General features: G+C 40.0%; 5 protein-coding genes across 6 annotated transcripts; 3 read left to right on the top strand and 2 right to left on the bottom strand.

The window, feature by feature from the left end:
* Nucleotides 1-4541: 4541 nt before the first annotated feature.
* On the bottom strand, nt 4542-8920 carry LOC121759009 (protein HIGH CHLOROPHYLL FLUORESCENCE PHENOTYPE 173, chloroplastic-like). The gene is made up of 13 exons (XM_042154496.1): nt 8231-8920; nt 7077-7289; nt 6798-7002; nt 6635-6710; nt 6419-6554; nt 6242-6346; nt 6056-6136; nt 5565-5654; nt 5417-5482; nt 5257-5313; nt 5098-5175; nt 4962-5009; nt 4542-4820 (listed from the first exon to the last, which is right to left on the bottom strand). The coding sequence occupies exons 1-13, from the start codon at nt 8756-8758 to the stop codon at nt 4749-4751; spliced, it is 1755 nt and encodes a 584-aa protein (XP_042010430.1). The 5' UTR covers nt 8759-8920; the 3' UTR covers nt 4542-4748.
* Nucleotides 8921-10901: 1981 nt separating this feature from the next.
* Nucleotides 10902-15036, top strand: LOC121756901. Its single transcript, XM_042152324.1, has 5 exons — nt 10902-11804; nt 12481-12568; nt 12653-13633; nt 13900-14299; nt 14562-15036. Exons 1-4 carry the CDS (start codon nt 11014-11016, stop codon nt 14290-14292), a joined length of 2253 nt encoding a protein of 750 aa, XP_042008258.1. The 5' UTR covers nt 10902-11013; the 3' UTR covers nt 14293-14299; nt 14562-15036.
* Nucleotides 15037-16216: 1180 nt separating this feature from the next.
* LOC121757908 (metacaspase-1-like) lies at nt 16217-18158 on the top strand. The gene is made up of 3 exons (XM_042153363.1): nt 16217-16824; nt 17198-17306; nt 18102-18158. The coding sequence occupies exons 1-3, from the start codon at nt 16217-16219 to the stop codon at nt 18156-18158; spliced, it is 774 nt and encodes a 257-aa protein (XP_042009297.1).
* Nucleotides 18159-19695: 1537 nt separating this feature from the next.
* LOC121759511 (metacaspase-1-like) lies at nt 19696-22027 on the top strand. Of its 2 annotated transcripts, XM_042155116.1 has the most exons (5): nt 19696-20542; nt 20843-20954; nt 21244-21441; nt 21521-21588; nt 21947-22027. In XM_042155116.1, the coding sequence occupies exons 1-4, from the start codon at nt 19794-19796 to the stop codon at nt 21575-21577; spliced, it is 1116 nt and encodes a 371-aa protein (XP_042011050.1). In that variant the 5' UTR covers nt 19696-19793; the 3' UTR covers nt 21578-21588; nt 21947-22027. The 2 variants fall into 2 exon arrangements, with proteins under 2 accessions (XP_042011050.1, XP_042011049.1); XM_042155115.1 differs by lacking the exon at nt 21947-22027 and having other exon boundaries at nt 19697-20542; nt 21521-21846.
* LOC121757909 lies at nt 21914-25334 on the bottom strand. The gene is made up of 5 exons (XM_042153364.1): nt 24698-25334; nt 24186-24278; nt 24032-24099; nt 23154-23632; nt 21914-22266 (listed from the first exon to the last, which is right to left on the bottom strand). Exons 1-5 carry the CDS (start codon nt 25319-25321, stop codon nt 21914-21916), a joined length of 1617 nt encoding a protein of 538 aa, XP_042009298.1. The 5' UTR covers nt 25322-25334.
* Nucleotides 25335-25528: the final 194 nt, after the last annotated feature.

Raw genomic sequence — 25528 nt, forward strand, 5'->3', positions numbered from 1 at the left:
TTAACATTTGTGGTTTCTCATGTTCAACATTACTTTTATGCCAAAGTTAAAGTTGGAAAATTGTCTTAGACCATCCACAACGCGTCTCGCGCCGGGCTCGCGTCTCGTCTCGGAGAGACGAGACCCCCGCGAGACGCATTGCAGCGGCCATCTCGTCTCCAGCTCGCGACCGTCTCGTCGCGTAGCTCGTCTCGGAGAGACACGAGACGAGCTGTCTCGCCACGCGCCCGAGACACGTGGCACGTCCCCATGCGTGCGTGACGCCCACTCGCTGGCCCGCGAGTGGGCGTCGTCACTGATGACGCAATAATTCATTTTTTTTAAAAAAAAATCGATTTTTAATAAAAAAAATTTTTTTTTTCAAACAGTAATATTACCGTTAAATATTTATTTTCATTTTTTAAATTTTTAATTTTTTTACTCTATAAATAATTCTATTTCATACTCATTTCAAACACAAACACACATCTATTCCTCTCAAATCCTCTCTATCACTCCAATTTCCATCTTCAATCAACTCAAACAAATGGATCCTTTTGAGCAAATGCGCCAATTAATGGAACAATCACTCGAAGAAGATCGACGACGAGAGGCGGAGGAAGCCGCACCACCCCCACGACGCTCCCGGAAGTACATCAATCGGAACCGGGAGGAAGCCGCCGCACGGTTAGTACGCGACTACTTCTGCGATAACCCGATTTGGGGAGATACCTATTTCCGTCGCCGTTTTCGCATGCGGAAACCGCTATTTCTCCACATAGCGAATACTTTGACGGCCAGGGAGGAGTTCTTCCGAGAAGGGTTCGACGCGGTCGGTCGTCCCAGCCACACGACGCTGCAGAAATGTACTGCAGCCATCCGGCAGCTTGCGACTGGACAAACGGCCGACATATTCGACGAATACCTGCACATCGGAGACAGCACTGGGCGCTTGTGCTTGCTCAACTTCTGCAGAGGCGTCCGGGCAGCCTTCAGTGACGAATTTCTCCGGAGGCCAACCACGGAGGATTGTCAGTTCCTCCTCAACCTGCACGAACAAGTGCACGGATTCCCCGGGATGCTTGGCAGTGTCGATTGCATGCACTGGCAATGGAAGAATTGCCCGGTGGCTTGGAGGGGTTCCTACACGAGCGGCCACAAAGGCACCCACCCAACCGTTGTACTCGAGGCCGTTGCCGACTACCGACTTTGGATCTGGCACGCGTACTTCGGGGTCCCTGGCTCGAACAACGACGTAAACGTGCTCCAACAGTCCGACCTCTTTACCGAAGTTTTGGATGGTAAAGCGCCGGCCATCAACTTCGTCGCCAACAACCGGCGGTATAAAATGGGGTACTATCTCGCCGACGGCATCTACCCGAAGTGGCCGACCTTCGTGAAGACGTGCGGCAGGCCAGCGAACCCAAAGCAGGCTCTTTTTGCGCAGAAGCAGGAGGCTGCGCGCAAGGATGTGGAGAGGGCGTTCGGGGTTCTCCAAGCGCGCTTCAACATCATCAAAGCCCCGGCTCGTTCGTGGTTCATGGAGAGCATGGTCGACATCATGTATACGTGCATAATCTTGCACAACATGATTGTCCGAGACGAAGGACCCGATGCCGGAAATTGGTTCAACCCCGAATCCCCCGGAAGCTCAACCGCAAGTAGTCCGCCGCGAAGTGGAGCGCATCCATCTATACAAGAACGGTTGGCTATTCGGGCAAGGACACACGACTCTAGCGCCCACACCCAACTCCAAGAGGATCTAATTGAGCACATTTGGGAAAACTTTGGCGGAGAAGATTAAATTATGTCATTTTTATTTTTTTAGAATTTTAATTATGTCTTCATTTTTTTTAATGTTAAGTTGTAATATTGTTTTAATTTTAATAAAGTGTGTTTGTTTAAATTGAATTGGGTTTTAAAAAAAATTATAAATTAAATTGAATGAATAGTAATTAAGAGACGGTATAGAGACGGTTAAGAGACGGAGCGTTGCAGGTTCCGTCTCTTAGTTAAGAGATGGAGGAAAAAAGGACAGTGGGGCCCTCAAATAGTGCTCAAATAGTAGTTAAGAGACGGTTTAAGAGACGGTATAGAGACAGCGTTGTGGATGGCCTTAGTCTTTTATCTCTTTGTGCAATTTCTTGATGTAAGTTTCATGAGAAGTGACTACAAATAATTAGTGCAGAAAATAACTAAATGCGCGTAGATGGAAAAAAAATTGGTCACGTCTTATTAAAAAAAAAGAAAAATGTAGATTTTTATAACTTGATTGACGTGATAATGTGTCTGGATATTTATGATTTTATGATTAAGAGGAAGACGTCCAACATGATTTTATGACTTTTTGAATTTACATTGTAAAATTATAATTTTACCATTATAATTAAAAACTTCTTTCATTCCTTTTTACTCAATGCAGATTTCAAATCTACAGCATGTTGATGGGATGACTCTTATCAACTAAATAAACTTCCTCGTCTAATTTATCTTCACTTGAGTGGAAATTAAATTCCAAACATCATAATTATTCTATTTCGGCATTACTAGAAAAGTGCACCAAACACGGATTAAGTTTTTTTTTTTCTAATTTAAGTTTTTTTTTTTGCCTAATAGTATAAGTTCTATCCATACGTTACTAGCCTACCAAAAAATAAATAATGGATTATTCCATCTAATACACATGTATTTTGTGCCTAATTTTAAGTTGTATCCGTCCTACTTTCTGGTGTCCCATTTATGTAGTGGGAGTAGTATAATAGATTTAATTGATTTTTGTTCGTGGTTTATTAATGCATAATTCTTCAATTTTATAATTTGATTTTGTAAATAGTTTAATTAAGAGGATATTTAGTTTTTAGTATTTTATATCGATTTTATTAGTTGCGGAAGTACTATACACAAATATTTTGCATCAATTTTTATGATAATGTTAATTAGGGTTTATGTTTGGCATGATTCGTTCGGGTGATCATTTAGATTTAGTATGAATTTTTGGGGTTAGAAATATTTAAAAAAATATTCAAATAAAATATGAATCATGAGAGAATGAATCATGATCAAATAAATGAATCATGAGAGAATGAAAATCCAAACTGATTCGAAATATAAATCCAAAATTTTTACAACTAATTAACCTGAACAAGTAGAATTATCAAAAAAATTTAAATTTTGAAATAAGTTAATTATCATATATATTAGGTTAGAAATATTTAAAAAAATTCAAATAAAATATATATTTCGAATAAAATTTTATATTATATAGTATAATTTGGATTTTTGGATTTGAAAAACAAATCCAAGTAAAATACAGTAAAAAATTCGAATTATTAAGAAATTAAATTCAGATACAAACTTAATATTTCAATTTAATTTAATTATATTATTCAATATACAAATATTATTTTGGTCATATTTAATTTAATTAAATTATTCAAAATACTAATTTAATTAAATTATTCAATACATCCGACCCACTACGGATGCTGTTAACTATTTTTTGTAACACTATTTGTTTATTCGCATAATGGCTTTCAAAGAAACGAGTTAAATGAGTAAAACTATTTGTTTATTTAAACATATTTTAAGCAAAAGTGTAACAATAGTTCCTCTCTTTATAATGACAATATATATTCCCTCTATTTCGTGATCTAAAGACTGAATTAAGATCCCATCTTCATTATAATATTATCATGAATTAAAAAATGAAAAAAAAAGAAGTTGTCCCAAGACAGACATTATAATAAGTAACATATAGTACTCCATAAATGTGACACGATCCTCATTTTTTCATGAATAGCTAAAGTGACTTCAATTACAATATGGTTAAGCTTATGAACAATACTATTACGATATTAATTAAAAACTAATTTGCACTTAAATATTAACGTTCTCAGTCAATTTTTTAAGTATATTTCAACTAGTTTAATTAGGGGTTCTTATTCTCTAATCTCGACGATGGAAATTGTTTTTAGTATTAATATATAAATAGGAAACTATAGTCAACAAGGGGTGGTGGCGCAGTTCGCTAGCGCGTAGGTCTCATAGCTTCTGAGTAATCCTGAGGTCGAGAGTTCGAGCCTCTCTCACCCCATATTTTTTTATTTTTCCAATTGCTCTATTTTTTTATTTTTCCAATTGCTCTAAATAAATTTTTTAATACAATAGGAGTATGTCTTAATTTCTGTATTTCACTTTATCCCTTAACCCCCTTTTCCCGGCTTCGGGCTGAGATTGGGCTGGGCTGGGCTGGGCTGGGCTAAGGCCGGGTGTGCACATAGAGGCGATTGCCATAATTTTTTTACATAATACTCCCTCCGTTTCTTTATAGTTGAGTCATTTTTTCATTTCGAGAAATTTCTTCACAGTTAAGTCATTTCCATATATAGTAATTATTTTCTCTTTCTTACTTTACTCTCTCTTACTTTTTTCTCTTTACTTTATTCATTTTCTACTTTATTCTCACCACCTTTTTCTCTCTCTTACTTATTTTATCTATTTATTCAACACACTCAACCTCCATTTCTTAAACTCCGTGCCGAAAAGTTTCGTCTCAACTATGGTGAAACAAAGGGAGTAGTATTTAATATAGAGTAATTGTCATAACAAAGTGGATTTTGTACACATTGCTTGAGAAATGATGGAACATAGTCGAATTCTTATGGCATTCAACACCTATATTACAAATATATATATACCCTCAAACAACACAAAAATTAGCACAAAGAAAAAATGGACACATCAAGAGCATGTGTGTATGTATGAATATATCAAGTATTCTTCTCAAGAGCCGAAAGCGCCGGCGATAGATAGTTATTCGCTTTATCGGGCAAGTGCGCAACCTACCACGAAACATCAGACATGAGTTCGGATCAAGAACCAAGTACTACTTGACTGATTTTGATATATCTGACGATCTAACACAAGTTTTTTTTTTCTTTCTATATTGAAATATCGAGTATGTACGTGAAGTCGGTCATTACCAGCTCGTAGAGTTCCTTCCCAGGCTCCGCGACATACTCATAGCACACCTGATAAGTTAAGTAGGACGGAAATATAGTATATAAGCCACACAACTCAATCCGGCTTGGTATATGCGTAGAAGGAAAGGATTCTTACGTCGAAGCTCTTGTTTCTTGCTGTTGCGTCATGCAATGCTTTTACGCATATATCAGCAACGTCTGCACAGCTTATTCCCTACATACGTATACGCCACAAGATTCCGATAAAAGGGCTTAAGCAAACATTTTTTTTAAGTATAAAAAAATGTGGTCTAACCTGAGATATTCGGTTGCCTTGATCGAAGATCAGAGCTCGTTGGCCACCGGGTTCTTCCTGAAAAAATACATTTATGATGAAGTGCAAATGCAATAAATAAAGAGATTAGCTTCTTAATCTAGAGGCGAAGTTTAAGTAGTTGGTGTTGTAAAAACTTTACCACGAGGGGACCAGGGCGGATAATTGTGTATCCAAGGCCTGATCGTCTGAGTGAATCTTCCCCGGCCTACAAAATTTCCAAATAAAGGGTTGATGAATGACGAGGCTAGAAAATACGACCTAAAACGAGGGATGTGATGGAGGAGAACCTTCTTAGCCTTCAGAACTTGCTCTCGTCTTGTCGGTTCTATTCCTGATCCCGTACACGAAACTAAGATGAAATCCGTTTCTTGGCCCGTCTGCAATAATCAGAACGCATTCAGGAATTAAAACGAGATTTAGTTAGGAACTGAGAGCATAAAGAGGCTTTGCTGATAAACAACTTTTGTCACTTGTTTCCATTTTTCTGCATTCTCACTTTGATGTAACAAGTTCACGAATCGTGGTTTAACGATCAACCATTCCACGTAAAGAGAAAATAACTTGTAAACGCAGAAGTACACCTTCGATTATGCAACGTAGAAGAATTCTATGCTATTTCCTATGTTTGATCATACAAATATTGGACTGATAAAATGAATCAGATTTGCATATCATAATTTAGTACTAGTAGATAGTTTAGAAAAACAAGTTATAGATATATAAACATAAATTTAAAGGTCGCGTCGCAATACACTCGAAATCTTATAACTGGACTTACAGGCAGAGCTTTAATATATTCCAAAATCAACTGGAAGCTTCTCAAGTCTTGTTTTCCTCCGACAGGTCCTTCAACAGTTCTCTGCAATAAAAAATCGGCGTTACCTAAACTCGTCCAACGTTTCAGAACCTACATTGCGTGCATGAGCTAAAACGAAACCTAAGAACGTGATAATTTGAAGGACACCTGTCGCCTAGGCTCAAAACGAATGGTCAATGTATGCACAAGGAACGGATCCAGTGGAGGATCTTCCGGCTTCACAGGTCTAAACGACGAAAACGGCACCCTAACCTGGTCGGATTAGAAACAATTCAAACATATTGTAAACTTGGTTGTCCGAAGATGTGCACACTTCAAACTCACCCTGCAAAAGCCGACTTTTGTGCTAATCCTGGCGAAGTACATTGTACTCTGTGAAGTGTCGGCCAAAGGGCCGGCTTCAAGAATCACAACGTACGACCTTCCATTCCCACCAACAGAGAACACGAGACCTTCATACCTAAATAAGGCAACGAGAAGATGTAAGGACCGTAAACCAATATATCAGCAGAACCATTTGATCTATGTAATGTTCAATACCTGTCAAGGGTACATCCCAGAGGAAGTGAGAGCCTCGTCGTTAAATCAACATAGCCTCCTCTCGTGAAGACATATCCTGTTTCAATTACGACAAATGGTGTAAGGAAACACATAAAAGGAATAACGAACAGGGCTAATTTTTCATCTGATGATAATATGATACCTGAGAAAGTTGCATCTCCGTTCTCAGTGAACTCGAACTTAGCATCCATTCCTCCATCATACTTCGCAGCAACAACGTCTTGAAAATAAGTTCCCAGACGTACCTCCCATCCATTCAACGAATCTTCGGACTTGAACTTCGTTATCAATAGCTTGCTTTTGCTGCTTTTTCCGGCTCGTAGCTGTGCCAGCTGATTGTTGTAGTCCTTCAATTCGAGGGAGTTCAAACAAAATCAAACTACGATACATTTCAAATAACAGAAAATCGCGCGTTTCAAACCTGGAATGCTTTGGTGAGATTATAGACACCGAGGTGATCAACTCTGTTGAGATCACCGGTGATGGAGGAGCGGGCTGTGGCACAGTAGATGATCTTGTTGCAGCCTTCGACAGCAGCTTGCATCGTGGAAGGCTCGCCAACGTCCCCGGTCACAATCTCGACGGAAGTCGGAAGCATGTCCTCCACTTCTTTATCAGCCTTCCTCACTAAAGCCTGGCCATCAAAATTTATCATCCTATATATGATCACCCTCTAAATTATGACAGCAATCATAAGATATACAATAAACAAGCACTTTGGAAAAGGTCTAATTTCATACTACTCCTCATTTAATATTCCCTCCGTCCACGAAAAATATGACACATTGTGAATGACACAGATTTTAATGTGGAATTGGTAAAGTAAGAGAAAAGAGAAAAAAAGTAAGAGAGAAGTAGTGTTACTGGAATGTGGGTTCCATATTATTAGTAAAAGAGAAGGGAAAAAAGTAAGAAAGAAGTTGTTGAAAACTTTCTTTTTTTAAATGTACTCTATTTTTCTTGGACAACCAAAAATGGCAAATGTGCTCTATTTTTCCATACTCCAATCCTACTTTCCTTCTAATTTTTATCTGTCATAAATTATTTAAAAATACTCTCTTGTCTCTAAATAATAGTCTCATTTTTCTCATTTTGGTTCATCCTATAAAATTAGTCCAGCTCTATACTTCCTCTGGTCCTAAAAAAATAGACTAGTTTTACCATTTCGGGTCGTCCTTTCAAAATTAAGCCAATTCTAAATATGGAAAGTTTTTAACCAATTACAGCCCACTAATATTGGGGACCCCAACAATCCAATAACACTACGTCCACTACATTTTTCCTTTCTCTCTCACTTTTTCTCATCGCCATCATACTTTGCCAATTGCACATTAAAACTCGTATCATTTAAAAATTTGTCTATTGTCAGGGATGAAGTATTTGCCAAGTTTTTTCCCTTATGAGCTAGGTCACATTTTCACTACCAATACTTCAATTATTTTTTCTTTCCGACTAGTATATCTTAATTTATCAATTCCCCCTCTATTTTTAGGAGAGGGGAGAGTATATATAACTAAAATCAATGAATTTAGTTATTTTTTCTTGAAATCATTATCATTAACTATGGAAATGTACCTTAACGGTGTAGCCCCTAAGCATAAGCTTCCTGATAACAAGGCGACCAACGCGGCTAGTCGCGCCGACAACGAGCACGGTGGTGTTCTGTGCCCCCGGCACCGCGAACTCGCACATGGGCCCACCCTCCCTTATGAGCAGCGCTGCCTCCTCGTCGTCCTTCCTCGTGGTCCTCGAAATCTGCCCGAGCCCAGAGAATTTCCGCCACACCTCATCGAATATCTGCCTCGACTTCCGCCCCAATCCCACCGGATTCACCTCCTCCAGCCGGCTCTTTATCGCCGCCGTCGCGTCGTCTTCCGCCGGCGGCGGCGGCGGCGGAGGAGGAGGAGACTCCACTGTTTGGACCGGCTTCCGCTTGTTTTTTCTCCTCTTCTCCTTGCCGGTGGGGGAGGCGGCGGCGAGGACCCTCAGCTTGGGCGGCGGGTGGAGGGAGATTTCCGTCCATCGGCGGTTGCGCGGGGTTTGGTTGCCGAAGATGGTTGATGTGAGGGCGGTGGAGGAAGCGGCGGCGCTCATCACTCCCATTTGCTTCCGAATTGTAATTTGGTGTAATGGAATTGGGAGTGGGATTGGAGCTGAAGACTGCAAGTGTGATGAGTCGGATTCGGAAAGGGACAAGCTACGATTTCCGACCACATAAGATGGATGCAATTGTGACGCGCAAACTCATAGACACGTAAATCTATTAAGTTCCTTTCGTTTTTTTGTTTTTGTTTTTGTTTTTGTTTTGGATAATCAATTGAATATACCTTAAAATTGGGGGCAGAATATAATGGAATGGCGTGGCGTGGCGTGTCTAGAAAATATAACTGGTAGGAACAAATTGAAATTACTACACAGTACAACGATTAGCTTTGGTACTAACAATGAATGACTCTAACGAAGTACCATAACTATTCCTATTGGGAAGGAGATGCCGAATCGTATTCGTGGATCAGCACCAACTCAAAATGCTTAATTTTAAAGTTCATTGATCTCATCCGTTGAAATACACATATTTTGGCTATTTTCAACCTATTCCCAAATTTAGATATTACTGAAATTATATACATTTGCTAATGCGAGATTATATAGTATAGTTAAATGAATGCATGTTTAAAACTAAAATAGGAATTGAGGAAGTTCTTAAGTTATATGTGAATCACATCTTACTTTAGTATGTTGATGATTTTTAGTGAAACTGCAATTGTCTCTACATAAAACTTGAATATATTTTGTTATTTGATGAAAAATTATTTATGCTATTCCATTCTTCACATTCTAGATTTCACAACTTTAGAGCATCCGCAGTGGGACGGATGTCCAGGCGGACATCCCGATAGACTTTCCAAAAACACCTCATGTCACGTCATAAGGACGTCTCATTGCACAATTGTGGACATCATCAAGGACATCTCGACGGACATCCACAATAATAAAAATTCACAAATTCATCAAATTCATCAAATTAAACAATTTATAGAATTAAAATTTCGTCACGAATACGGACAGAGAAAGTGCAATGATAATTTCATTAAATAAAAAAAATACATTTCAACAAAAAAATTGCTAAACAAATTACATTATAAATATCAACGACGACCCCTCCGCGTCCATAGCTCTTCAATTATATCGTTCTGGAGTCGAATATGGGCTTGTCTTTGGCGCATGTCGGCGAATGAAATGAAGTTCAACGAGTTGTATATATAGAGTTTTTTTTAAAAATTAAAAATCGGGACGTCTGTTGTGACACCGCAATGGCGGACGTCCCGACGGACGTCGTCGGAAAGCCGCGGAACTCTGGTGTCTGCAAGCGACGTCCGCGTCCGACGGATTTACGCCTAATGGTGGACGTCCGGCACGCCGGGACGCCGAGATGCTCTTGTGCAATTTTCCATAGTAGCCAAATTCTCAACTATGTCTATGAGCACCTATGAACTATACTATATTTGGTGAAGCTTAATTGCATATTCAATAAATTCGACTTTTGAAGATGTTGCAGCAATACAATTAGTTAAAAATGTAATTTAATTCCAAAAATGCCCGTACGTCGCCACTAGTTGAGAATAGAAATGCATGTCTATTAGGGCATCATTAACCCCGTCCCCATTTCCGGCCCCAAGTCCCCTCCACGTCATCATTCCTCTACAGTTGCGGCCCAGGCCCCAACTGCTGTAACCCTGCAGGTTGCTGCCCGGGCCGCAACTAATAAATGACACTATTCACAACTTCAACCTATTTTATTCGTAAATGCAATACGTTGAACAATTCAAACCGGGAAAATACATTGTTCAGTCGAAAAAAGAAAATTACAAATCCTAGAAAAAAAATACAAATCCTAGAGAAAAAAAATTACAAATCCTAAAAAAAAAATATTAAATCCTAAAAAATAAAAATTACACGTCCTAGAAAAAATATTGAAATAATTTAGAGGATAGAAATGGAGAAATTGGTGGAAGAATATTGAAGAAATGGGTATAAATGGACAAAAAAAAAAAAAAAAAAATACATTTTGGGGGTTTGCGGCCCGTCCCGCACCGTGTAACCCTAGGCCGGGCCGGGCCGCGGGATGCTCACCAGGCCGGGAACGCGGCCCCGGGAGCGGCCTGGGCCGTGACTCGCCTCCGTGTAACGCATGGGACGGGCCGGGACTCGCGATTTGCGGCCCGGCCACTAGCGTTACCGATGCTCTTACGGACAATCCGCAAAATACACCTCTTCTGCAACGCTGCCACCTCACTTTACCGGTCATCACCGCCACTCCGTTTCACACACTTTCACCTCCACTGCGTGTCCGCCGCATGCAAATGGCGAGCCTCGGCGCCGTCAATCCACCGCCGCCTCCGCCCTCCCATGGCCCCGCCGCGATCAGGGCGGAAGACCTGGCTCGCGTCGACATCAGCCTGCTCTCGCAGTCGGAATTGCAAGCCATTTCCCTGTGCTCCGTCTCCGCGCGGCGGAGCGACGACGTCGTCTCCCCGCAGCTCAACCGATCGGTGTTCAACGAGTCCGCCGGCAGCCTCCGCCAGACCTACTCCCGCCTCTGCCACCGCTCCCATTCGCGGCTCCCTCTCCTCCACCAGCCCCACAGCTTCCCCCAACACTCCTCCGATCCCGTGACTCACTCAATTGTCAACTTCCTCAAACACTTCCTCAAAGGCGATCACAATCCCCCGCCCCCGCCGTTGCCGCAGGATTCACCGAAAGCTGCGGCGGCGGAGTTAGGGTTTCTAGGGTTACAGGAGAATGTGAAATTGAAGCGAAATAGGGCGAGGAGAGGCGAGAATTTGGAGAATCTGGAACTGCAGCGAGTGAATGGGAAAGGTGAAATTGTGGATATCGCGGAATTGGGGGAAAAGGGGGATGAGATGTACGGCGATGAATTGAAGCGGAGGACGGCGGGTTTGGAGACTGAGGAGGCTATTTTGGGGGTTTTGGGGGAGTTGGAGGGAGAGTGGTGTAGCAGGAGGAAGAAGAGGAAGTATGTTGATGCAGGCTTGTTCGGAGATGCACTGCCGGCTGGCTGGAAGCTCTTGCTCAGCCTTAGGCGACGCGGTTACCGGGTTTCTGTGCATTGCCGGAGATACATTAGGTAATGTATGTGTAATTGCAGGTTCCTTATATTTTGTCAATTGTTCTTTCTTATGGTTGTTTAGGCTTTGATCCTTATTTGATTTTGCTTTCATACTATTATTAGTGACAGATTGGGTGAGGATCTGTTGTATGTCTTGAGGAAAACATGATTGAAATGAGGTTCTGTAATAGAAAGATTCTCGTTTCGGGTGATTTTAGAAAGGGAAACATGCCAAAATTGGCTTGTTTAAAGAGAAGATGGAGACTTGCATGCTGTTATATTGTCAATTGTTCTGTCTGATGGCTGTTTAGGCTTTGATCCTTATATTGGTTTTGCTTCCATACTTTATTAGTGACAAATTGGGTAGGATGTGTTGTATGTCTTGAGGAAAACATGATTGGAAAAGAGGTTTCTTAGTGGAAAAATTCTCGCTTTGGGTGATTTTAAAGAGAAAGGCGTGTTCAATCAAAGATGGCGTGTTTCTCTTTAAATCCGCCATTAGCATTGCCGTGCTTCCCTTTCAAAAATCACCCAAAACAAGAATTTTGCTGTTTCTTAATCTTGCTATATATAGGAATATGGTGGTTTTGTTTGTTTTCCCACACCACTATATTTACATTGTTCAGGTGTGCTTATATCATTGTTTTAAGGTATCATGATTTTCTGATTTGGTTTTTCTGTCTCTCTTTTCCAGCCCCACCGGCCATCAATTTTTGTCATGCGCTGAGGCGGCATCCTTTTTGAGATCCTATTTCAGCAATAAAGATGCAGATCAGCAAATGGTAAATGTGGAAATATCTTATTCTGCATCTTTCCTGGAATTCTTTTTGGAAATTTTTATGAAATGATACTAAATAGAGCTGCAGCAGATTGCATGTCCAGTTGGCAAGACAGATGAGATGCCGCGTCCCATCGTAGCACCGGCAGGTGTAAACTCATCCAGTGCACATGAGAATGAGGATTGCTTGATGGGCATAGAGAATCTCCCCGAAGTTCAAGTTCGGGACGTCTTTGAATGTGTCAAATGCAAACTCACATTTGATGAGAAGAATGTTTATCTTCAGCATCTGTTTTCATTCCACCGCAAGACTACTAAAAGGTACAAACTTGGGACTACTGTTGGCGAGGGTATGATTGTCAAAGATGGAAAATATGAATGCCAATTCTGCCACAAGGTTTTTCAGGAACGGCGTAGTTATAATGGTCATGTAGGTAGTCATGTTAGGAACCCTGGGAAAAAATCCGGTGAACTAGGTGCTCCGGTTGGTACCCCCATAAATGCTGAATCTGCATTGCTGGACGGAGCGCCCTTAAGGTCATCAAAGATGGATGCTTTGATTGAAATTGCTCATAATTCTACTTTCGAAACTTCAAATAATGCAAATGGTGAAGAAACCACTGAAAATCACTCTGGTGTAGTTTTGAGAGTGGAAGAAACTCAGGCAGCATCGGGTTGTCATGAAGAAAAATCAACTTCGGATCCTGTTGAAATTCAGGCAGAGGATTGCAGTGCCGACATAAATGTACCCGATGACTTGAATCAAGGTAGCCAAGCTTCGACAAAGGACAATGGCATCCCGAATGATGATAAGGCATGGAATGTGAACATTAAGACGGATCCCACTTGCATAAGTGTCTCGGGGCCTGTGAGGTCATGTGAGACTCAGCAGTACGAAAACAGTAGCTTGGAAGTCAATCACGAAAACAGGTCCTTGAAGACTAGTGAAGATCATCTACAAGATGCACCTGGGCTTACTGTTGAAGAGATTTTTAAGGGTGGAGTTTCTTCGGCTCCCTTGACTCAGTCATTTCAGTTCTTCCCACCCTTTGATTCCGTGTCAAATAAGGTATCATTTGGTTGCTTGTGTCGATATTAGCTTGTGAAAATATTTGGTTTCTCTGCGCCTTACCTCTGTTCCACGAGATGTTACAGTTTGGGATTATAAATCCGAAAGATTAGAGCTGATTATAGTAACTTGCACTTGCTCTTACTTATAATAGCCATGTATTGAAACACATACATGATCACGGGCTTTTGAAAAGCTCCGATCAGCTCTAGCTTTAAAATAATCACACGAACCCCCCTTAACTCTTCTACTATGCTTATATGCAGGGTGAACATGTATTTTCTGCGGATGATCAAAATCTTGAGAATGTTACTGCATTTGAAGAACTCAGTTTTGATGATATGGAGCCATTCAAGTACGGTTTCGGGAATGGGCAAGAGTTGTCCTCTTTGCCAGGGGGCTCCATCAATTTGAATAGTAACAGCGGGATAGAAGATGAATTTGATCCTTCAGTTAAATTCGGTCAGGAGGAAATCATGCTGAATACTCTACACGCAAATCAGTTAACTGTCTGTGTTTGGTGCAGAGCAGAGTTCAGACTCGAGGGTATTGAATCGGAAACTCTATCAGATTCTATAGGTTACATGTGTCCAACGTGCAAGGCCAACATATCCGAGCACTTTGATGGTGGTCTCTCGATGGATCCTCATAACTTCTGACTTTTGGATATGTTATCTTAGTCACTAAAACTCATATCTTCCTGCGCTATTTACTTATTTACACGACGTTGCCCCTTATCCTCGGAGCTATTAAAATCAAGCTACAGGACGTAAGATATTTCCATTACGGGTTGTTTATTCCGTCCCTTGCGACAGTTAAATATTTCGAGTATGCTCAACCAGTTTCTTGTATATTGTCTCTCTTAGTACCCTCTCTTTGTAGAGAGAAGTTCCGAATGTTGATTGCTTTGTCTTTTGTTTCTTTTCAGTTACATTCATTCCTTTTGAAGAGAGAGGCTCAAAGTTATGTGACAAAAGATGCTGTTGTCGAGGAGCTGATGTTATTCGATTGTCGCAGTGTATACGAACGAGACTACTTGTCCATGCCACCGAATGTAAATTCGCATTGCTAACTCTAACTACCTTACCTCCTGCAACCCATGGATGCCTAAGCTGTTCAGACACGAAGTAGAAACCCCCTAATAGCTCGTGTATAGTGTTCTATCGCTCCCTCTCGATACGTGTATCTATATGGTCGTACTGGACGCGATGGTCTGGAAACGGTAGCCCGGAGTTCTTGTAAGGTATGAGGGATAATATGCTAGTACTTGTACTGTGTCTCCCATTGTATATCTGTGTGTATAGGTGTGTCAAGGAGAAGCAGGTAGTTTCTTGAGTAATATTCTTTTGGCTGTTAATTTGTACTACCACTGCTAACTAAAATGAAAATCTGAATCTTGCATTTGTAATCTGTAATAAATGGGTAGCAATCTAAAGATAACCTGGAATTTCTTATAATGGACATCATGTAAAGGAATGTCACAACTACCTTGTCTTAAAAATTAATCAGAAAGAGAATATGATTCTTTAATCTATATGTATATTCGTTTGCCACCACCAAAGTACGTCGGTCAAGACATATAGTAGTTTGGAAAGTCAGAAAATATTTAAAAGTTTTTAAATTGTTGAAAAAGACTATTCATCTGGATAGGCATGCCGCGTGTTTACCTTGGACAAATAGATATAATCCTTTTGTTCCACAATAAAAATCACATTTTGTGTGGGTACATATTTTAAAAACTTTAAAAATAGTACTCCTTTCGTACCAACTAAATTGAGACATAATTTTTGGGCACATGAATTAAGAAATTGGGTTGAAAAGTAGGAGATGAGAATAAAGTAGGAAAGATACAAAGAGAGTAAATTAGATAGTGGAATAAAGTAAGAGTGATTGAATGTTTGTTTTTTATTAAAAAAAGGAAATGACTCAACTTAGTTGGGACATCTCAAAGAGGAATATGACTCAACTTAGTTGGGACGGAAGTAGGTTAGAAAAGTCAGTGGAATATGAAACTCATTTTTTAATATTGATTTTATAATAGAATGTGAGTGAAGTGAGTTAGTCAAATGTGAGACCTATTTACTATTTATGGTAAAAATGAAATGCGACTTTTATTGTTGGACGGATTGAAATGACAAAATGTGCCTCTTATTGTGGGACGAAGAGAGTAGAAGAAAGAGTAGTACTCCCTTTGCAACAGAATCATCTAAACAAGATGAGAATTGATTCAAAGGCCACACCCATATCTTCATATGCATACATTATTACAAATTCCATACAACCCAACATTTAAACCCACCATATATGGAGGGAGCCAAGAATTTATAAATGTTTCTATCACTAGCGAGTTATTTTGGTTGTAACAAATTATCTTAAATCACTAACGAGTTATTTTGGTTGTAATAAATTATCTTAAAAGAAAAGTAGATCATATTCGATGAGACCGAGGGAATAATATATATATCGGTTCGAAAATATGAGGCGGGGCATTTGCCCGTGGATCCGCCATGGAAGCCATCACCTGCACGCATTGCCGGTTTACAACATTTTTCCGACCGTCCTCCTCGCAGTACATCTTCATAAATGCGAAAAAATCTTACGTGGCACCACCGCCGCCGCCGCCGCCAGTCAAGAATGGATCCAACGCATATCCCAGGAAAGAAACAGAGCAAAGCTCCTCTGCCGCAGGCTTCGTTGGGGACTGCCCTTCTACACGCCGCCTCCTTCCACGACAAGCCCTGCCCGGGGAGGCGGGCCCTCGTCTGCGGAGTGAGCTACAAGAAGCACGATCTGAAGCGCAGCGCCCTCGGCGTGAGGAAGATGCGCGAGCTGCTGCTCTACAAATTCAGCTTCTCACCTGAATCCGTGCTCATTCTGGCGGAGGAGGACTGGTGTCCTCCTCCGACCAGGAGGAACATTGAGGAGGGCTTCCAGTGGCTGGTGAGGGGGATCCGCTCTGGGGATTCCCTCCTCTTCTATTTCACTGGCCACGGGAAGCAGGAGAAGGCGACCGGCGATGAGATCGATGAAACGATCTGCCCCGTTGATTTCGAGGAGAACGGGGTGATCGCCGATAACTTCATCAACTGCGCCATCGTTGAGCCGCTCGTGACGGGCGTCAAGCTTCATGCCATCGTTGATTCCGGCCACGTTGGAACTATTCTCGACTTACCCCGCGTTTACGAGGCTAGGTATAACTGTAATTATACTCCCTTCGTCTCGTCACGAATTTTAAAAAATGTAATGAAAAGTTTATTGAAAAAAGTTAAATGTGGGCCCTATTTACTATAATAAAATGTGAGTGGGAATGAGTTAGTGAAATGTGTGGCGCATTACCGAAAGTAGTAAAAAGAAAGTGTGACTAGTAATTGACTATAAAAAAAGAAACTGGTGACGAGTAATGGCGGACGGATGGAGTAATTATAATCTGTTGTGAGGTAATTGCGAGTATATTCATGCTTCATTATTATTCTGACTAATTTTGGAAGTAGGCAAATCGAACAAAATTTTAAAATTTTTTCGTCAATTTATGACCTGCATTTGATTTAGTTATTGTATATATAGCATGAGCTTTGAGAACAAGGTTGATAACCACATCAACCACGCCATCGTTAGGCGCCCATGCGTCAAACTTCATACCATCAAAGCTGGAACTATTCTCGACTTACCTCGCGTTTGCGACGATAGGTACAATTATAATTTATAGTAGTTTGAACTTTCGGCCGTTTTCGATTGATAAAAAAGGAAATGGCTCCACTATGATGTATTTTGATAGTAATTAAATTTATTAAAATTATTATTATCTAAATTGTTTTATTTGAGAATTAGGAACTATACGATATGATTTTTTGGAGATTTATTAAATTTATACTAATTGAGTTTAATTTTTGTGTTTTACAAAAGTTTCGTTGCTCAAGAAGCTTTGAAATGTTGCAACTAACAATAACTAGTGTGGTTTTTGCATGTGAGATAAACCTAAGGAATCTTGTTGTATGAGTAATAACTGAAAATTATCAATATGCAACAGTTAGTGCTTTTCCACTTATTACAATATATTTTTCCCCACCCTTATTTGATTGGGCACGAGTTTTATTAAACGTAAAGAAAACGAAAAAAATGTAACCTATTTTCTTAATTATTAATTTTATAATAAACTGTGCGTGACATGAGTTAGTGAAATATATAGATATGTCCCGATTTTTTATGGTGGATAAACTATATCAATCGTTAGAGCAGATTTTTTCACCGGACAAGGAATTCATGAGCATCACATTGATAAATGCAATAAAATAATCAATAGAGAGAAATGAGAAGATAAGCTATCAAGGTATGATGGATTATATGCATGATAGCATCAACCAAGCCTGTAAATCAAGAGGTCTTACAGGTACTTAGTTATATCATTCATGAAAATTTTGGATTATTTTTCACAATTCTCATATGTTTTTTTTTGTAATAAATATGTCAGGGTCCGTTGTTGTCATCAACTGAAGATTTCAACATTAGCAAAGAATTCCAGCTGTGATAATTAATGTAGAGTAAAATGTCATCTTTTACTTGATATTTTAAATTCACATTAGTAGTGAGTATACAAGGATTCAAATTCAACTAAATTTTCATCCACTTTCTTTTATACTTCTTAAAACTCGAGCCGAGTCAACTTGTGACAACAACCGGAAGATGGAGAGGTATTGATGTTCATTAACCAAATGACACCATGTTCTTTATGAATAATAATCGATATCAGTTAACTCAACTCACACGCAGTGACATTCAAATAACATTTTTTGTGTCATACTCCCTCCATCCTAAAAAAAATAGACAAATTTGTAAATGACGCGGATTTTAAGGTGAAATTGATAAAGTTAAAGCGAGATGTGAAAAAATAAGAGAGATGGGGAATAGTTAATGGAATGAGTGGTAGAGAGTTGTGGATCCACGTTTTAAATGATATGCAAGATTATTATCAGTTGAAAACTTTCTATATTTTGACTTTGTCTAATTTTAGGGGAATCAAAATTTGCGTGCTTTCGGCTGTTTTTAAAGTTGTGGAACACACAAAATTTCACCTAATTTCATGATTTTCTTGCAATTAGCCTTAAATTAAATAACGTGCATTTCATCTAACGATAGACAAATCGAAATTCCGAATCTTGTGTTTTAAATCTCTAATAAATGGGTAACAATCTGAAGATAATCTGGCATTTTCTTATATTGGGTATCATCGATAGAAATGTCACAGCTACTTGGTCTTAACAATTATCAAGATGCTATTTTTTCATCTTTCTTTTATTCTTTTGCCACTACCAACGGCAATGCATATATAATTGCAAAAGTCAGAAACTTTTCAAAAAAAATTCTGTCCTATTCAATAGTGTTGACAACAGATACTTATAATCTTGATGGGTTGGAAAGTAAGAAATCAGAAATAGAAGGGAAAGTATAATAGTAAAAGGATAGAAAGTAGTGAAAGAGAATAGAGAGAAGGTAGGAAGGGGGAAATAGTGATAAGGAAAATGAGAAAATAATTTAGGAAACATAAAAGTGAAAAAAGAAAAATAGTAAATAGAAAAAGTTAATAGGATGTTAGTCAATTTTTTACATTAAAATATGGATGAAATGAGTTGATGAAATGCTTTCTACCCCTATATGGTGAATACATCTCTCTGCTCGATAAATACGATACTTATTGTAGTTTATCAAGTATCTCCATTTGCACCTCACGTATATACACAGTGACAGATTCAGTGGGGTTAGATGATCGACTAAACTCAGTGTCGGCCATGAGGCAGGGAGACTCCACACAATTCGACTTTCAGAGTTGCCGCATGCACAGCGCAACAACTTTGTCCCCTCCCTTTAGGACTTTGGCTTACTTCCGTTCTTCATTTATCATCCATTGTCAGCGACAACTGTCAAACCGCCTCCATCATCCAATATCAGCGACAACCTTCTTCATTGTATCCGAGATAACAAATTCCATTTTCTAGATTATGTACAATAGGGAAAGTTCGACACAATTGGAATAAGTATCCATCTACAAGAACCACAATTTCTCAAACAAAAGAAAACAAAAAAAGAATTCGATTCCCACAAACATCACCAACCCATATCTACACATACATTATACCTCAACACAAAATCCCCAAAACCACCATCCATGGAAGCCCTCACCTGCAAAAGATGCAAGCAAACATCCTCCCTCCCTCCCTCCGCCCAGCGCATCCGCTGCCTCGGCTGCCAAACCCTCCACTCCCTCTCCGCCACCGGCGACGCCGCACGCTCCACCACCCAAGAATTCCGCCTCGACATCTCCAAGAAAAAAACCGAAGCAAAGGACCTCTGCCGCACCCTCCGCCGCAAACTCCCCTTCTCCACCACCACGCCGCCGCCGCCGCCGCAAAACACCCCCTGCGCCTCCCTCCGCGGCAAGCCCCGCCCGGGAAGGCGGGCGCTCGTCTGCGGAGTGAGCTACAGGAAGCAGAAGCACGAGCTCAAGGGCAGCGCGCTCGACGTGAGGAAGATGAGCGCGCTGCTCCTCGAAAGCTTCCACTTCCCGCAGGAATCCGTCCTCGTCCTCACGGAGGAAGACGGGTTTCTTCCTCCGACGAGGGAGAACATCGAGGAGGGACTCCGGTGGCTGGTGAGGGGGATCCGGCCCGGGGATTCCCTCGTGTTTTACTTCTCCGGCCACGGGAAGAGGCAGCGGGAGGAGGTGGCCGGGGATGAGATCGACGGCTTTGACGAGACGATCTGCCCCGTTGATTTCGAGGCGAACGGGATGATCGTCGATAACTTCATCAACCGCGCCATCGTTAGGCCGCTTGGGCCGGGCGTCAAGCTTCACGCCATCATCGATTCTTGCCACAGTGGAACTATTCTCGACTTACCCCACGTGTGCAACGCTAGGTATTTAAAAAAACATTTTGACTCGACACGACTTTTAAGTAATTGTTTAACTTTATAACAAATTTATTTTGGCAGAGATGTGAGTACAGTCTTTCTTTGCTTTTAAAATCTTTGTCGTGACATGATCGACAAAGCATCAGTCAAACGAATCTTGTTATATAACGATCAAGAGTTGACAGCATGTTATTGACTATTGAGGATTTTTTTTCAAAGTTCACATTTGAATCTATATCAAAATTGAGGCTATATTTTGTATAACTATTGGATTTGTTTGTGAGAGCTCAAATGTATAATAATTAGGGGAGAATGGGAGGATAATAGTCCACCTTCTGGAGCTTATAAAGGAACAAAAGGAGGAAAGGCCATTTGTTTTAGTGCTTGTGAAGATTATCAACTTGCTGCAGATACCACAGTTAGTGCTTTTCCATCTATTGCAACATTCTTTATTCATTCATCCATCCGCGGTTTAAAGTCTTATTTTGATTCTACGTGAGTTTTAAGAAATATATATATATATATTAAAGTCATTGGAAAAATATAGGTGGAATGTAGATACAAATTTTATATATTAGTTTTATAATAAAATATAAGTGTAATAATTTTGTGTCTGAGGGAATTTCTACGTTCATCAACAAAAATAAAATAGTCGTCGGTAAATCCTGATTTTTTCATAGTGAATAAACTATCAATTATTGTTGCAGCTTTTCTCATCAGAGAGGGAAATGACTGGTGCCATGACCATCACATTCATAAATGCAATCAAAGAATCACAAGAGAGAAATGAGAAGATAAGTTACAAGGGTGTCATGGATGCTATGCATGAAAGCATCAAGCAAGCCGGTAAATCGGGAGGCATCTTTGCCGGGATACGCCGGAGATTCCACCGGAGAATCTTGCAGGTACTTGCTAGTATTATTCATGAAAATCTTGGATTGTTTTCCACAATTTTCATGTGGTTATCTTGTAATTGATTTTCAGGATCCATTGTTGTCATCGACTGAAGAGTTCAACACCAGCACTGAGTTCAGTCTGTGATAATGATTCGAGTAAAATGTCACATTTAATTTCCTTGATAATCTTCTTAGTAATTAACATTCATGTAAGTTAATTTTTGGATATATACATTGCCATGGTATAATAATTAATAACTGAAAATAAAGTGTAAAGAAAAAATCAACCATATATAATCCTATGTAAAGTTGGTGCTAGAATTTCTTCATCTATTTGTAAGTGTGTCAATAATATATATTTACATCAAGTGTAACAAGTGAAAGAGTCATAATAATTGAAGCTAATTTGAAGCATAAATCTCTTAAGAGTTATTTTTTAGGGGCAAGCATACCTTTGACCCCAAATTGATCAGAAACTCACTTAATATGATGTATGTAATGTATGATGCTTAAGGAGGGTAGCGCGGGAGGCGTTACACCATCGGGTGTAGCAAGAGCGGAGATTGGGCCAGTCGGAGGAGGAGCAGTAGGTGAAGTGGTGCAACCAAAGGGACAACACCATCTCCTGCTCCTCCTCCGCCAACGTCCAAATTACCTCTTCCAATATTCTCTCGACCTCCGCCCGCTCCACCATGCTCAACACGGGTGCATCCGTGCCATTGTTGGCGCTGCACAACAAGGGAAGCCACGACATCAGCATCTTCATCTTCGTCGCTCTAATTTTTTGTTCATCTTCTCCCTTGCCCAATTCTTTTGCTTGTCTGATCAAGAATGCTGCAACAAAAGAGATGGGAGATTAGAATTTTGATTCCATATTAGATTTAAAGGCTACATTATTTGCAAATCAAATGTCAAAACTATTTAAATTAAAAGGTGCCTAGAAAAGAAAAGACATTAATGTGTAAAATTGATGTCCTAGAGAGTAGGGAATACAAATTTCTCTAGTAATGGACAGCAAGTGAAAGGACAGTAGATGGAAGATATATAGACTTTATTAAAATAATTGGATATAATCACTTAATACATTAGTGTTGAAAGGAGTGTATAAAAGAACACAAACCCATAGACCCTAAAGCCTTACCTAAATTACGAATTTCAAAATAATTTTTATTATCATGTAATGAATTTTTTTTAATGCTAAATTAATGCATACCTTTAGAAATTCAGTATTGTCAATGAATAGTTACGTAAACGTATATTAACGTGACATAATTTTGAGCTTAAGAAACTATAGTACTACAAATTTACAATTGAAAATGTTTTACTATCTGTCATTCAAATTTTGAAAGGTGTGAGATAAACGGAAATTATTACCCGAGACCTTAACTAGTGAGTCCCAGGTTGTCACCCTCAGCATGACATGGTTAAGGGATCATTTTCCTAGATCCGCACTCCTTTGTTTCCTGGGTCGATGCTTTCAATTAAACTACACATATTACTCTACAAACATAACAAATTGTTGAAAAATAAATGTATGGGATATCAACTTAATGTGTATAATTTACACTGGACTATATATACAAGTGAAGGAAAAATAATATTATGGTCAATATCAGTTAACAAATTTGCCTAATATTTTTCGTTTGAGAGTATATATCAAGTTGGCCCTTGGCCTGGGCCTGGGATTTGGCTTGGGCTTGGACCTGGGACTGGGATTTTACTTGGGCTTTGACTTGGGCTTGAGATTTTACTTGGGCTTTGACTTGGGCCTGAGGTTTGGCCTGGGCTTGGGCTTGGGCCTTGGATTTGGCATGGGCTTGGGTCTGGGCCTGGAATTTGGCTTGTGCTTAGACTTCGACTTGGGCCTTGGATTTGGGCTGGGCTTGGATCTGAGCCTGGAATTTGGCTTGTGCTTGGACTTGGACTTGGGCTTGTGCCGGCCCAGAAGAAACTCTTCTGTCGCAGATATGATAGAGAGTAAGGGTAAGTGGTTGTACTCGAATTTGAATCAGAATTCGAGCTCGAGTTCCAACTCCAACTCCAACCCAGGCTCAGTGCTGAACTCGAAATTGATCTAGGGGTCGAACTAGTTTCGATTAGAAATTCTTTCAAATGCTTAGCAAACTCCCTTGGTTTCTCAATGTTCAAAGCATGTCCAGCATTCTTTATCACTTCTATTTTTGCATTGTCACCTATGTGCCTAAATACAAAAACAAAAAATACATTCAATAACAACAAGACCATGCAAGTTATATCAATAGTTCAACTTAATGTTAGTACTAAATTATTCAATTTTAATAATATAGCAATAGTTTAAAATCTAAAGTGTAAAATTTACTATACAAAATGGAAATATATAATTATAATTTAGAAAAACTTTGTGTGGACATCATAATATAGTTGTTTAACATCACTCTATATATAAATGTGGTGATATCTCTTTAGGAAGTCAAACGTAACTTGTTAGATTTTCTTATCCTATAATTATTACAATTGCTAAAAAGTAAAATAAATAAATAAATAAATAAAAACTTGAATCTTTTATTTATTAGTTGTAAAATTTTCGAAACTAAAATAATTGAAAATAATGTTCACTAACCTTTGGAGCCTGTATCCCAATTCCAGAGGGAAGATTTTGTCTTGCTCTCCCCATAAAATCAACGTTGGCTGTTAAATATATGTGAAAAAAGTAAATTAATTAATTATTTTTGAATTCTCATTTATTGTAGATTTAGAAGAATGTATATGATTACCTGTTCTATCTTGGGAATTTTATCGAGCTTTCTGTCGGCAGTTAATGCACGAATTAGTTCCTTTTTTTGAGTAATAAATTCTGTACAGAAAACCTGCACCCCATCAAATTAATTATTACAATTGATTTAGTAAATAGAAAAGTGTCACATGAATTCCAATAAGTATCCCCAACACTTAGGTAGATAAGGTCTCTAGTTTTTACTTAATTTTGGGACAATGACAAATAGAATTAGTATTCGCTTATGAGTCTTGAACACAATTAATTAATCTACGAAAATTTCAAGCAATCTCAACATAAGTTCATCCCGAACTATATGAGAAATCTCCACCAAACGTGTAAACCACCAAACCAAACATGAGAAATACGATAAAGACGTGTGTGTGAGTTGGCCAAGCGGTAGAGAGGTTAATAATGTCTGAGGCCAACCCTCACAGGTTCGAGTCCTCCGTGGAGCGGCCTTTAAATTTATATTCATTTAACCATAAAAAAAAAAAAAGACGAGGCACATACGTCGATATAATCAGAGAGGAAGCACGAAGGGACGCCGTTGACCGGGTTGGCAAAGGCGAACTTGATCAACTCCCTGAGCTTCTCCGGCGTCTGCGGCATGAGAATGCCGGCCACCTCATCCAAATCGGCGACCTCGAAAAACCCCTCCCTGAGATCCTTCTCCTCCAGACACACCCCGGAGCAGCACAGCACCACCTTCTCCACCGCCTCCGGGAACTGGGCGGCCATGCTGTAGCTGACGAAGCCGCCGTAGCTGATCCCGACGAGGCTCAGGCGCCGCACCCCGTGCGCCTCCATGAGGCGCATGAGGCAGCGCGCCTGGAAGGCCTCGGAGCGGTCGGGGCGCTGCGTCCACGACTCCCCAAAGAAGAGGAGGTCGGGGACGTAGATGTTGTAGCGCGGCATCAGGTGGTGGAGGAGGTCGCCGTACTGCCACATCGCGTTGGCGCCGAACCCGTGCACGAGGAGGAGGCTCGGCTTCGACGCCTTGTGGCTCTTCGGCACCCAGCAGTGCATCACCGTGCCGTCTTGGAGGTCGGTTTTCGTCGACCGGAGCCCCGAGTACGAGAAGAAGCTCTTGTAGAGGAAGTCCGCCGACCCGGTCAGGCTCAGGCAACGGGCCATTTTCTTTGATTCCGATCGCTTTATCTCTCTCTATATATATATATATGATTATAAAATTATGTGTATGGGGTGAAAAGAACATACATACAGGCACATACACATGCAAATATGTATGGCCTTTCTTTTATTTCTGTGTGATGGAAAAAAACTAGCTGGAATGGAGAGATAGAGATGAAGGAGTGCTGGCATGGATTTGGTGAGAGAGCT

Source organism: Salvia splendens, chromosome 12 (assembly GCF_004379255.2).
Source record: "Salvia splendens isolate huo1 chromosome 12, SspV2, whole genome shotgun sequence".
In the NCBI taxonomy this organism is placed as follows: Eukaryota; Viridiplantae; Streptophyta; class Magnoliopsida; order Lamiales; family Lamiaceae; genus Salvia; species Salvia splendens.

Bases quoted from the DNA above. Each gene is read 5' to 3' on its own strand.
- LOC121759511 (XM_042155116.1), top strand. From the start codon at position 19,794: ATGGAAGCCCTCACCTGCAAAAGATGCAAGCAAACATCCTCCCTCCCT. The intron at 20,955-21,243 runs GTTAGTGCTTTT...TTATTGTTGCAG, and splicing joins AACTTGCTGCAGATACCACA to CTTTTCTCATCAGAGAGGGA. The intron at 21,442-21,520 runs GTACTTGCTAGT...ATTGATTTTCAG, and splicing joins TCCACCGGAGAATCTTGCAG to GATCCATTGTTGTCATCGAC.
- LOC121756901 (XM_042152324.1), top strand. From the start codon at position 11,014: ATGCAAATGGCGAGCCTCGGCGCCGTCAATCCACCGCCGCCTCCGCCC. The intron at 12,569-12,652 runs GTAAATGTGGAA...ATAGAGCTGCAG, and splicing joins AAGATGCAGATCAGCAAATG to CAGATTGCATGTCCAGTTGG. The intron at 13,634-13,899 runs GTATCATTTGGT...GCTTATATGCAG, and splicing joins TTGATTCCGTGTCAAATAAG to GGTGAACATGTATTTTCTGC.
- LOC121757908 (XM_042153363.1), top strand. From the start codon at position 16,217: ATGCGAAAAAATCTTACGTGGCACCACCGCCGCCGCCGCCGCCAGTCA. The intron at 16,825-17,197 runs GTATAACTGTAA...TTGTATATATAG, and splicing joins CCCCGCGTTTACGAGGCTAG to CATGAGCTTTGAGAACAAGG. The intron at 17,307-18,101 runs GTTTGCGACGAT...TAAATATGTCAG, and splicing joins CTATTCTCGACTTACCTCGC to GGTCCGTTGTTGTCATCAAC.
- LOC121759009 (XM_042154496.1), bottom strand. From the start codon at position 8,758: ATGGGAGTGATGAGCGCCGCCGCTTCCTCCACCGCCCTCACATCAACC. The intron at 6,711-6,797 runs GTATCATATTAT...TAATTGAAACAG, and splicing joins CGGAGATGCAACTTTCTCAG to GATATGTCTTCACGAGAGGA. The intron at 6,137-6,241 runs GTGTCCTTCAAA...TTTTTATTGCAG, and splicing joins GTTTTGAGCCTAGGCGACAG to AGAACTGTTGAAGGACCTGT.
- LOC121757909 (XM_042153364.1), bottom strand. From the start codon at position 25,321: ATGGCCCGTTGCCTGAGCCTGACCGGGTCGGCGGACTTCCTCTACAAG. The intron at 23,633-24,031 runs GTTAGTGAACAT...TTTTGTATTTAG, and splicing joins TTGGGATACAGGCTCCAAAG to GCACATAGGTGACAATGCAA. The intron at 22,267-23,153 runs GTAAAATCCCAG...CTTTTGTTGCAG, and splicing joins AAGCCCAAGTCAAAGCCCAA to CATTCTTGATCAGACAAGCA.